Source organism: Chroicocephalus ridibundus, chromosome Z, assembly GCF_963924245.1.
Source record: "Chroicocephalus ridibundus chromosome Z, bChrRid1.1, whole genome shotgun sequence".
Taxonomy (NCBI): domain Eukaryota; kingdom Metazoa; phylum Chordata; class Aves; order Charadriiformes; family Laridae; genus Chroicocephalus; species Chroicocephalus ridibundus.
This window is the reverse complement of record NC_086316.1, coordinates 47,783,462-47,796,848: the sequence shown is the minus strand read 5'-3', so window position 1 is coordinate 47,796,848 and position 13,387 is coordinate 47,783,462. Positions and strand designations below refer to the sequence as shown.

At 36.8% G+C, this 13,387-nt stretch overlaps 1 protein-coding gene across 1 annotated transcript in view; it reads right to left on the bottom strand.

Annotated features, from left to right (window-relative positions):
* Positions 1-2,359: 2,359 nt before the first annotated feature.
* The window catches only part of ALDH1A1 (aldehyde dehydrogenase 1 family member A1), a 37,020-nt gene continuing 25,992 nt past the window's right edge, over positions 2,360-13,387 (bottom strand). Inside the window, exons 10-15 of the mRNA XM_063320458.1 lie at positions 12,807-12,909; positions 12,057-12,241; positions 9,040-9,204; positions 6,952-7,109; positions 5,331-5,405; positions 2,360-2,982 (exon numbers count right to left, since the gene is read on the bottom strand). Coding sequence (XP_063176528.1) covers positions 2,910-2,982; positions 5,331-5,405; positions 6,952-7,109; positions 9,040-9,204; positions 12,057-12,241; positions 12,807-12,909 — 759 coding nt within the window. The 3' untranslated portion in view covers positions 2,360-2,909. The remainder of the gene's footprint in view (positions 2,983-5,330; positions 5,406-6,951; positions 7,110-9,039; positions 9,205-12,056; positions 12,242-12,806; positions 12,910-13,387) is intronic.

Below are 13,387 nucleotides of genomic sequence, written 5' to 3'. Positions count from 1 at the left end.
CGCAAAGCTATACTTGGCTCTGATTAAAAAGTTGGGTGTTCCACCTTGTTGAATGACTGTTTGCCTTCTTTTGCTCTTTTCTCTCTCTCTCTCAGTCTTTCTCATGAGTCATATACACATGGAAACATTATCTGAGTCAAGACTTTTGAAAAAATGCGGACTTAGAGTCACTACTAGGTGCTACATTTTAATCACATGGAAATGTTTAAACTGGCAAAACAAGACCATCACCAGCTTTCTTTTGCCTGTGAATAGGAGAAAGACTCTGTCAAACGAGTGCTGAAATAGATTTACAATATTGCTGAGAACAGTATTAAAATATTTTAAGCACTGTAAAGAAGAATACATATATGCATGCAATATACAATATATATACACAATACATATATACCACGCAATATTCTCCAATACTACTCTATCTATGTTGGCTTTTCTTTTTCATTGGGTTATACTTCGAAGTCATTCTTTACTTATGCTTGCAGTTGCAGGTAGCATAGCCTGGTAGGACTGGATTTGCAAACCTATACTGCCAAAGGACACCGTGAGGAGACGAGAACCAACCGCCCACACAGTACACATTCAGAGGGGAGTTACTTCGAACTAGTCCTAGTCTGCTTCTAAGAGCTGAATGGCTATTAGTGGTTGGATCATAACAGACAGAGGCCAAGTATGCTTATCCTGTCTTAGTGTCATCAAAAAGGCATCCAGTTCTGCTCTCCTGTATCAGTCTCCCATGTGAACCAACGAGTGTAAGTGGGGATGATCAGGAATATAATTTTGGAAGTGCACTCCTGATCCAAAATGAAATGCAAATGTAGGCTTACTGTCATTTGGCTTATTTATTCTCCTTTAAGATTTCTACAGCTGAGTTCAGCAAAAGCAGAATTTGGATAGTTGAGATTTATGCAGACCCGTACCTACTCTACAGACTACTTTTCAACTCTTTTTAAACATTTACTCTTTCTTTGTGTCCAGGTATTCTCTAATACTATGTTCACTACCACTTTTAGAGTCTTTCTGAGTGTTTTGCCATTCTTTTTTTCCTCTGCAACTTCTTTCTTGACGATTTTTTTTTCTTTTCCCCATATTTGGCATTTATTTTGATTTCTGTGTTTTATTCTGTACACTTTCCTTTGCTGAAAAATCTCTGCTAATTATTGTCACAGTATATTTTTACTTTTGGTTCGCTCTTCCTTCGTTTCCTTCTTCTCTTATTTTGTTACTTGTTTCTTATATGGGACCAGGATCGGGTTTGTTTGACAACTATGGCTAATGAAATTATCTCAGAGGGCAAATGTATGTGATTTGGAACTGACACCTTTCAAGAACAGATAATGGAGAAGCCTGTGGAGAGATATATCTGTCATGCAAGTCTTATGTCCAGTTCTTAACTTCATGAAAAAAGTCATCCAGAGAAGAGTCATAGGTGAAAACCTGATGTGTGTTTTGTTTTAAGCAGCTTATTAAAAAATAAAATAAAATTGACAAGCAAAACTGACATCCGAAAAACCAGAACTTATTTAATTTCAGTACTGTGCAAATTCTCCATACTTGTTGCTTAAAAATTTGTGGTGTGCTATGTTCTCACTAATGGGCAGAGCTTGTAGTAAGGTAGTAAGTAAGGCTGACCCTCTCTAACAAGAGGTGAATTGTTGCTCTGGATTTGGTCCAGAGAAAATATGACCCCGTCAGTAGCAGGCTATGTAATTGTTGTACTTGTTGTCTGTAGACTACTGTCCCAGAGCTTATCTGGTGGCTGCTGATGGTGAGTGTCTGTCAGACGGTGCTGATAGCTGCGCTGGCAGAGAATTGTGGAACACTGAAGCTGCGCAGACCGAGAGACCTTAGAGGTTATGATGAGCTTGGGACACATATATCTGCAGAGGGACTTTATGAGAGTGAGCAACTCTATGAAAAAGAGAGGTTGAGGAAGAAGGATGAAGGGAAACAATGCACTAGAGGAGGAAAGAGGAGGAGGAAAACATACAAGTTACGTGCAGGAATATAAGCACAGGAAAAACAGAGCAGGTGTAGGTCACAAAGGAGATTGCCTTCCTCACCTCCCCTTCTTTTCTTTCCCTTCAATATTTCTTGCTTGTTATCTGTTAAGACTTTTTTATGTATGTATCACTACAAAGCCAAATGCAAATTGTCCAGTGTTCTGTGTGTTCATGTTTTTCCTTTTATAATACTGTCAAAGAATTAGGGAATTCGGTCTCCCTATAGCCAGTATAGCATAGTTCTGGTGCTCTAAACACAGCAGAAAGACAGTAGTGCCTCTTTAAGGATATAAACCATGTGCTGGAGAGCACCCAGAGGTAAACCAGTGTAGTAAAAAAGACTAATGAAAGGAGCAATATTACGTTTTGAAAGTGGATTTTAATATTGTTTAATATTACTGAGATTACATTTGTGTAGTATGATGAACAAATTCAGTAGTCTACGAAATATGTCTAGAATAAGTCTATTATTTTTGAAAGACACAGAAATGTATCTACCTGCTAATTACTCATAAGTGCTTTTGTTAAGGCCACAAAGAAAAGAAAATGCAAAGAAAGCTTAGAGCATTTAGTAGAACACATAAATTCAGATTCTACCTGTAGGATATATTGAAAAAAGAACATTTTCACAGCACTACAGAGACCTTCCACTGAAAATAAAAAATACTTCTTTCTGAACAGGAATTTCAAAATTAGTTAGCTATGTACCAGACATTAAATTTTCCTTTTCTCAGTTAGTCACATGAAAATTTTCTACATTATTCTTTATATTGTTAATATAAGCAAGTACCTCTTATACAAACAGAAAGGAAAATGGTTAATGAGTTATTTGGGATTTAAAACTTTTCAGAATTCAGATAGCCTTTTCAGATTCATTTGAAGATGCTAAATTCTGCCCCTCAAGCAGCATTATGAGTTCTTCTGTGGGATTTTGATTGTGACAGTCTTCACTTCTGTGTATTCATGAAGGCCATATTCTCCCCTAGATAAAAGAGAACCAAGAGCAATATTTATGCTAATGCTTTTTATATGAGTTATGTCCTGGATGGGATTTTTGGTGGTGGTGTGCAATTGGCCAGATGTATAACAAGCATACTGGATGTATTCGGAAGACATCTGTGAAGCTAGACTGCTGCTGGAAGCCTTTCAAAAAGCTACAACAACTGCCTACTGAAAAAATGGGAGAGAGTGCAATTTCATTTCTGTGCAAAAGAATGGTGTTTAATCAATTTAGTGCATTTCTAAACTGGGTTTCTGTGCAGCAAATCAGGCACATGCTAGGTATTCACAAGCATGTTCAAGCATGTATATTTGCAAAGGCCTTCCTCTAATGTCAAGATTTTTCTCCAGAGTCAAAGAATAGGTGCTTCATCTCAAGTAAATGGGGGACATACTTAATTCACTATGAATTCTCCCAGTCGGTGAAAAACACTTAAATCTTACTGACGTGTTATTAGCATGATTCCATCTTTATGTTTTATGTGGTGAGATGATGCTTGTTTGTGTGCCTAGGTGTTTGACATCTGACTCACTCGAACTATTTAGACGTAATTGATTGTTTTATAGAACAAGCGTTTGCTACAGTTCAACATTACCCAGTTCTCACTGCCATTATACTAGATACATATGTATGCAAAACAGAAACCCCTGCTCAGGATTTTTGTGCTATGGGAAAATGTTCTCTTCATTTTTGAAGAGGCATTCTGTTACTATGTGACATTCAGTAGTTTAATTCATAATGGTATTATCATTCCAAGAATTATACAGGGAATTTTATTCTGGGATTCAAGGAAGTCAGCTTAACACACTGACTTCCTGATTATTGCAGTGCAGTTGTTTCACACATATTTCTGCCTCTCCTAAAATTGATTGACACATGTTTACAATACTTTTTTCCCATAGCAAACATCTATCTGGTGCTGATTCCTTAATTCCTTCCTTGCCTTCTGGCAGGAATACTTTTACTGGTCCACCAATTGTGATTTTGAACAAAGCATTAGGAAAAACTTCATTTGCACTTCATTTGCTTAACTCCTTCAAAATGCATTGTTACAGAGAATATTAATCTTTATGGCAGCCTATTATTGTTTTCCTGTTATTTATAGCAAATAAATCCAAAAAATATTTCTGCAAAACTCTGTAATTCAGAGTCGGTGATCTCCCAGTTTTTGGCACTCAGCAAATGCAAACCAGTACTTGATAGTAATGGCCTAAATTATTGGTGGTTTTTTGTTGGTTTTTTTTTGTTTGTTTGTTTGTTTTTTCATTTTGACATCTTCTAAAGCTCTCAGCATTGGCATAACTCTGTTTCCTTTGAAGTCAGTGGGAGATTTGCCATGAGGAGCAGATTGAGTCCAGTGATGAGCAAGCATGAAAAAACTAGTCTTTATCTCTTAAAAAAAAATGAAAAAGAGAAGAAGAAGCTCTGAAGCACTTCATCTGCACATGTATTTTTTAATTACTTCCATTATTCATTAGAAGTACTATGCATTTGACTTAATAAAAGAGAAAGCTTACGTATTTTGATTTTTATTCATTGCTTTAAAAATAATTTGTTGCTCCCAGATATATGTAATTTTTACAAAGGACTGCCTTTGATTTATGTTCCAAAAAACCCCAGAAAACAACTCTACATAATGTAATGAACATGTATTATATCAAATGTTTCATGATGTAACACATTACATGATTGTCTTGCTAATATGAAGATCAGGATGAATACTGGTAAGACAGGGCATGATTCAAGGTGAAACTGGACTAAACCTTTGTTTAGTTTGAAAGAATTTGATTAGCTTATAATTTCTGTATAGTCCTCCACTTCTAGTTTGGGAAAAGGCCAAAGGTCTGAAGACTACAGGGGACTATTTTTGTCATAACTTTTGAGCAAGATGGAACGTCCTGTAAAAACATTGTTATTGCAAGACTTTTAAACCAAAAACTCTTGCTTAAATCAAGGATTTTGAAATGTCTTGTGTTTTCAAAAACCTAGCATTTAAAGGGGATTCCACAAACTACAGACATATATATCTTCATGCAAATGACACTTTCTGTATATATGCAAAAAATGTAAACCATAAACACAATGATCAGTTTTAGATATCAGTAGACTGAAAGCTAATTAAAACGGTCATTTTGAAAAAGTGTGTATTTTTGTTTTCTTATTTGTTTTATAGAGGAATTCTTTGCTTGACATTGTGTCTGGCAATGTGAAGCCTCGAAACACTATATAGACTAATTTGACAAAATCTCAAACTAGAATGTTTAAAGCTGGGGTATGGAATTTTATTTTGCAGTTCCTGTGAATCTACATTTTTAAAAGTATTTACTTACATTTCTCGTCCATTTCCTGACATCTTAAATCCTCCAAATGGACACTGAGCAGACATTGCACTATAACAATTAACCCTAGAAGAACAGGAGAATTAATTTTGACAGCATAAAACAACTTTTCTTTTTTTCCACTTCTGAAAAATCAGTGCTTTTCAGTTAATTGTAAAAAGCCTTTGATGTTACTTACAAACTATATCTGACTAACATATTTGCAAAAATATGTGTAGTTCAAGGTTCAGAGAAACAAAACATTACCAGAAACTATACTTATGATCAGGGTTCTAACACTCAAGGGTCTTCAAGCAGACTGACAGTCGTATCTTTCTCTGACAGTTATGATAAAATTCCTTTCTAACTAATGCACAGACTCCCAAACCAAAGATTAGTCACAGTCAAACCTTCTGCAGGTACACTTCCAATAGGTAAATTCAGAGTCACTTCAGTACATATTTAGGAAATGTTGTTGGGTTCTACTCAATGTTTGACCATATTCTGTATTGTGGTTGAGAACAAAAATACAATAATGAATAAGAAAGGAATTTCACTGTGGAATTTGTAGTATGAAGAGTTTTGGCAGAATATGCATCCTGCTCCCTAGCTGAGAAGCTCTTTTTGTCTTGCAACGTTGGCAAATCAGATATTCTCTATTTTCATATCTTATACTTTCTCCTGCTGCCAGTCTACTGGTGTTAACAAATGAGTTTCTTCTCATAGTTAGATTCCTAGACAGACCAGTAATCATGTAAGAGTAAAACCCAAAGATTACACTTCTATTTTAAGCTTTCTTCCATTTAATGAATACCAACTCCTAAGTCAAAACAGTTAACTTATTTTTAGAAAGTGTATGTTTTTAGGTGACAGGACCTGGTCAGGAATTTGTGCTGGTTGCAAGTTCTTTCAGATAAAATGTAAATCGGACACAGGCTTTGTGTTCAAGTAAAATTGGTTGGTCTTTTTCTGATGCATTGAGATAACTGTAGGGAAATGCAGGTCTCTGTCAGTGACAATCATTAGACTCAGTCTGTTATTTCTCCAAGATTTCACTCTTGTGTCTCTCAGCCTTTGCCTTTCCAGCTGCATGTAGGTTGCCTCTTTCCATCTCTGGAAACAGCTGTCCTTGTACTCGTAGCAGGTCTCCCCCACTTGTGTTTCTTTCTCTTTTTCAACCACATTTTTTCAATCTTTTCCCTCACAGGTCATTGTTCTGCCCAGGTTAATGGCCAGAGAACTTCAGATAATTAATTTTTTTACACAGTACAGAAAATTTTCCCGACAAAGTAAGTGTGTATTGGGCTATTCTCAGATCCTGAACACAAAGAAAAGTGTCACTTGTATTTCCTTCTGTCTCTTTTCCTTTTTAGCAAATCAGTTTCCTCCTTCAGACTAACTTTACAGGACAATCGTATGAAGACTTACATGAAGTCTTCACGTAAGCATTTTAAGTATGGAAAGGTGAGGGGAAGAGATACATGGGAGGATAGATTAATCTACCTCTCTAAAGATGACGAAGAATTGAATTATAAAAGTATACCACTCGAAGAAGTGTTAAAATGTCCTACAATTACTGCCATTGGCACCTGCATTTCTGAATGAAGAATTAAAAAAAACCAACATTACTTACCATACTGTTCCAGCCTGAAGAGCAGCTGCAAACGTCAGTGCTTTATCAATGTCTTTGGTAAAAACTGCTGCTGCTAAGCCATAGGTAGTATTATTTGCCCTCTTGATAACCTCATCTATAGTTTTAAACTTCATGATTTGTTGAACAGGTCCAAATATCTGTTTCAGACACAAGTAAACATATGGACTAGTATAGCTTACTATAAATAATAATAATTTAGTAAAGTAAATAATTCATATTTTTAAAATTTATTTGTGTCAGATGGCCTTATTCCTAAATTCATTCAGTCAAGAGTGTATGTCTCAGAACAGAGATCTAAAAAAGATGATAAATTTGCACAAAGATGAAATTTTTTGTAGTATGGAGCAAATCAGGATAGCCTATTGCAAAATGATTAACAAAACAATAAATAAATAAATAAGATGAAAACAAATAAATAAAGATGAAAAGACAACCCCTATAAAGGTAGTTAGCATGTTGCTGCAGTATGTTGCGTACCTGTACTGGTTACCAACAGACTGGTGTTTTCTTGGTAAGTTCCAGTTTTAGTGTTGAGAAGGACATTCAACTTTTCCTTCCCCTAAACTTTCTACTAGACTTTTATCTCTGCAGATAGTTGCACAACTGGGCATGTACCCCAAACGAGATAGCTAATTCTGCTCTAAATTATGGGTGTTATGTGAGGTAGTAGTCCCTCAGGCTTGGCTTTCCCACTATTCTCGCTCTGTCTTCTCAGCCAGAGGTGCCCACACACACCCACACGGTGCAAAGGCTGTGTAGGGCAAGGGGGAATTACCACATCTAATTACTTCCATTCCCATAGATCGTGAGATTTCCACCGGATTTTCCTAGAAAATGTTTAGTGCTAGTTTCTAACCAGGGATTGATTTACGTAGATCAAAAAAAACCATCAAACATTCCCTCACTGTCCAATCTGTGAGTTTCAGAACCTGGATATTCTTTTAGTTGCCTTGGCTCTCTGGGGTTTCATTATTCAATGCACTTAAAATAGTGTGAGAAATGCAGTTCTTGTACCGCTGACATGAAGGAAACATACATCTGTGAAGAAACATACCTCTGTGCAGTTTCCTACCAGCCTCCTAGACCAACAGAAACAATCAGAATTATTTCTCATACAGCTCTCTCCTGTTTTACAGCTCTGTTCCATTCACAATTAACTCTAGATGCTCTGGTGTTCGTTTTAACTCAGAATGTTGGCCCTTGCTGAATATACTAGATATGTTCATCAGACTGCATCAGCAGTATCGCTGGCTACATAAAGCAACACCTTGATTGGTAACAATTTTGTAGGAGCTTTCTAGTATGTTTAATGGACACCAATTGCAGCACAATTGCAGCAGTTACTAATCAAGATGAATGTAAAAAAAAGAAAACAAAGCACAGAGAAGAGGTCATGACTGGACTTTGAGGCTATGTTTACTGAACTGTTTTTCTCAATGGCACAGCAACTCTGCAGTCCGAACTCTCATTCCTTTCAGATGATCACCGCTGCCTGGGCACTGCCACCGTAGTTGCGTCAGTAAAAGCTCTTTCAACGCTATGTAGACACTTCTGCAAACTGATCTAGGTTAAACTCTGCTTTGCTGTAATTACCACCAAAAAAAGCCTGTGGAAGCACAATCTATTTTCTCTCATTGCAAAATAGCTGCTTGGTGTATGTTGTGTTCAAACCCCAACTTAAGTGGCTCCTTAGGCAATGCAAAGAGTTCTCAAGCTGTGCCTTCAAGGTCTGCTTCTCTGTTAAAGGTTACTGTGACTCTGATATGTGAGACATGGGCAGTATGGAGTGATGTAAACAGTCTGGACCTCAGCATTTCTTATCTAGTGCCAGCTTAAACCAGAGCCTTTATTGGCAGGCCAGCTTCATGCTCCTCTCCCTCACCTCCACTGAGTTGGTGAAACAGGCATCAGAACCCAAGAAAAGCATTTTAAACACCACCAGAATGGAACGACAGATTTAATGAGAGCATTTTTATGTAGCCACTTGACCTTATAAATGGATATTTTGTACAGACATTTAAACAGACAATCTCCAGTGAGAGTACAGACTGCCAAGAATTTATTTACCTCTTCTTTGGCGATGCGCATATCATCTGTAACATTAGAAAAAACTGTGGGCTGGATGAAGTAACCTTTGTCTCCCCATGGACCTCCTCCACATTCCAGTTTGGCTCCTTCCTTTTTCCCACTCTCAATTAGCTCCAGGATTTTTTTAAACTGCTCCTTATCAATCTAAATGAAAAGATATCACAGGGATGAAACAGCATACACTGATAACAATTGGTCTTCTAACTCATTAACCAAAACCTAACAATGTTCCAGCTTTGTTCAATTGCATGTATTGAAGTGGAACAGCTGGAGACTGCTGCAATTATTCTTGTCACTAACTTCTCAAAACTTTACGGGTTTTTCTCAAATGGAGCAGTAATCAGAAATTTTGACGTAGGAGAACCAGCTGTAGAGGGACTGATACCCTGTTTTTCTTTGGTAAAAAAAGAAAAAAAATCTATAAAATGAATGTCTTTTGTACTTCTCTGGGTACTCTTGCCAACTGCAAATGGTTCATCAAAATAAAAATTCTGCAAAAATAACAGGAGGGTTTGGTCTAGGCAGCAAGACCCTTCTGTACTTCACTAGGAAAATGTGTTTATGGTGGCAGTACAATAGGGGCTTATATTTCTCTAACCCCTTCCAGTTTTCAGTGACAAAGTGGATAAAAGAGGGCTAGAAACAGATCAGACATAGTTTCTTCTCCTCCCTTTCCAAATCATCCAATCACCACTTCAGACCTGAAGGGAAAGTGTGCACAAGATAACATTTATGTCAAGAAAAACTCAGTGATAAAGCTTGTTTGGTATAGACCTCTGACACCCTCTTGTTTTGTTGGTATTTTTTTTCATGTGTTTAATTTTCATTATTCTTTCCTTCACTCTTTCAGAGTTAAGCCCTTCTGGCACTGGCTTATGAAGATACTGAGATTACTTCTAGAGGGACTCTTGCAGAGAAGCTTCCTCTCTGTGATCATACTTGCCAGTCAGCAAAGTAGGTGTGTGTCTTGGTGTGTATCTTATTCTCTTATTCATGCAGTAATAAGGTCGCATTTCAGTTTAAGCAACAAGTATTACCATGGTCATAGGACACAACGGTATTTTCAAAGGTTCTGGGGAATCCTGGGTGCGTATTAGACTAAACAGCTATTCAGCTAAAGCTGTGATAAAGGCTTATATTTATAAGGACATGAATTTATAAGGATATTTATAAGGAGGTGATTTTTAGTTCTGAGTGCTTCCCTTGTCATTTTGCTTTCAAACAATTGCTTCACTGCATGCTGAAGACATAAAATTTCTGCTACCCTGGTGGCCAAATATCTCTTGTACATAAACATCTTGAAGAGAAGACAAGTTTTAGATGATACAGATCACGTTGCTGTCAGTCATTCCTTTGTTATTCTCATCATCATTATTTTTCTTAATAACGTGTGAATTAGTGTATATATGATCTTTTGCATTACAGTAGGGCTTTTGGCTCTTCTTTGGTGCCCACTGTGCAAAGCATTACCCAAACTTGCTGCCTGAGGCAGGTGCTGTCCCAGAGGGCCCGTGAACTGAAGGACAAATACAGCTGTCAAGGAGTCTTCTATGATAAGAGAGCACAGTGAATATGCCTGATACAGGCTATAATTTTTATTTTCTAGAAAGAATTAGTCAAAGCACAAGGAATTTGAAGAACAAGAGAGATATTTAACACAATTACCACAAAAAAAATGAACCTAAACTGCGTAGTTACAATTTTCCATTAAATAGGACCATACCGCTTCTAAAAGGAGAATCTTTGCTAATCTATAAAAAAGTTCAGATTTCTGCTAAAGCTTGCTTAGAAGAAAAATAGGTCAAGAAAGGCAAATGATGAGACTGGAGGAGAAAAGAGTCTTCATGCTCTGTCAAATATTTTCAGTAATGCTTTTTTTCCACAAGTTTAACCTTCTCTTTTTTTTTAAGTAAAAATTTGTTTTTTTTTTAAATAAAAGTTTACTTTCATTTCTCATTTAGATTGTTAGCATGACTTTCAAACTCAGTAAAGCCACAATAACAAGAGAGTGTATTCCTGTTAGTTTTGTATTAGCTGTTCACCAGACACCTGGAGTTTACTTGTTTCAAACTTCCAGTGCTCTGGAAGGACTTATTTTGTCTTACTCAGGTGAACATTAACTTATTAGCAAAACACATTGCAGGATACCAAAATAGCATCCTTAGTATTTTAAAGTTCTCCAACGCTTGTGTGGCTTGGAATGCAGTTTTGCAATTTACTTGGTGTCTTTGATTGTATAAAGTGACTGTGATAACGAATGAAGAACTTGTTATGTTATCAAATGTGTGGGAGTTGCTTTGTCTGCGGCTTTTACTTTGTGACAATGAAATATGTGCATAACAGCTCTGCCAAGAAAGTGTACATCTTGTAGTACAAGCTGATATGGAAATAAGACTCTAGGTGAAAACTAATTTAGCAATGCTCTAATGTGATCCACTGAATCCACAGCATTGTGATAGCAATGTTTTTCAATGTTACATTTTAGCATTCCTTTAACAGGGAAGCTGTTGGCATAAACTTTACACATAAGCGGGAAAAAGTACAAAATGATGCATCTTGATTGAGCAATGTTCTAAAACAGAGAGCAGCATAATGAACACTAACACCTTGAAAAAGGAGAAAAGACACTATCAAATTGTATTTCCCCAAGCTACTCACTTACAGTGGCACTGTTTGAATATAATGTTAGTAATCTTTGACGTGGATGATCATACTAGCACTTTTACAGCTGTTGCATTGGAGCTTTCTCAAAGCATTTCAATTCTACGTAGTTGTTTCTATTCCATAATAAAAGGAAATAGAAAAGAGAAAGAAATCTCACCCTTAGGCTTATGATAGTGGCACGAACAACCATCACTCCAGTTTCTTCCTGCTGGTCCTGCAGACTAACCACTAGACAACTGTACTTAGCCTTGACACTAATGCAACAGGTTTAGAAGTACATTAAACTGTGATGTCATGTCACAATTATGTTGGAAAGGCATAACATTACTTACTTGAGGGCCTTGCTGTACACCAGGCAACAGAGGATTCCCAAGAGTATACTTCTTTGCTCGTTCAATGCTCCGGCGAACAAACTCCTCATAAATAGGCTCTTCCACAAAAATCCTAGATCCTGCTATACAACACTGTCCTTGGTGGTAGAACAGACCAATATGTGCAAATTCCACAGCGCTGTCCACTGCAAAGAAATGCAGAGTTCATCAGATCATAAACTTGAATGGTCACATCATAAATTCTTTACAGACCTTTGCCACTCCATTACATTTCCCCTTTTAGCACTTTTTATTTTTATGGCCCTTTAAAACACAGATACTCATTCATTTACTTATATCCAAAACTACTCTTATCAAAAGTAGCATGGTACACCTGGACAAACAAACATTCAGCTGCTCTATGTGAAACATAGATTCAATATTATTTGCTCTATCAGCAGTACCAAGAGGAGTACTCGGCTAGAAAATTAATAAACCTGTACAAGATCCATCTAGCTGCTTTTGGTCTGCATTCACGTTTTGGTAGGATGATCATTAATTACAGTAAAGGTGGACAGGTTGTCAAAGGTTCATATCCATTCAGGAGCTAATAATTTTTGGTGGCAATCTAACTTAAAACTATAGCATGACCAGAAAACCTTAAAAATTACTCCTTCATTAAACAAATACAAATTATTTATTGACAAAGAAAAGAAAAAGAACATGGGATTTGCAAAAGGAGTAGGTTTATATAATAAAAATGCTACTAACAGTCTGCATCCGCAAATATAATGTTAGGACTTTTTCCTCCAAGTTCCAATGTAACTCTCTTCAGATTGCTCTTCCCTGCTGCTTCTTTAATCAGTTTGCCAACCTAAAAGGTAGGGAGAAGACAGCTTCATCTCATAAAGTTTATTATGACCTCAATAACACTTCTCTGAGTTCCTCAAAAGTGAAAATCAGTTCACAGCTGTCTACTATTCCAGTACCTGTAGAAATGAAAAATAAATTTAAAAAAATAATAGTTTGAAAAGAGGAGCCCGGGTGCAGATGACTTGCAGCCCACAAACCAGGAATGCTTTCTAGAAGAGTTTCCCTCTGGACACACTCATGTTAACTGCCAAAGACATCTGGTGCTTTTTTTGGTTACCACCACTCTACTTAGTTGTGTCTGTAATCTAAAGTAGGCATTGATTCCTGCTCTGCCAGTGACTCCCATTAGGTTGAAAATCCTCTGTTTTATACATTGAAAAGACCTTTGATGCACAAAGTGTATGAGAGAAAAAGTAGATATCTACACTGTCTGCATGGCCAACTCTTCCTTATTCCAGTTTCTCCCATAGGAGAAAAAA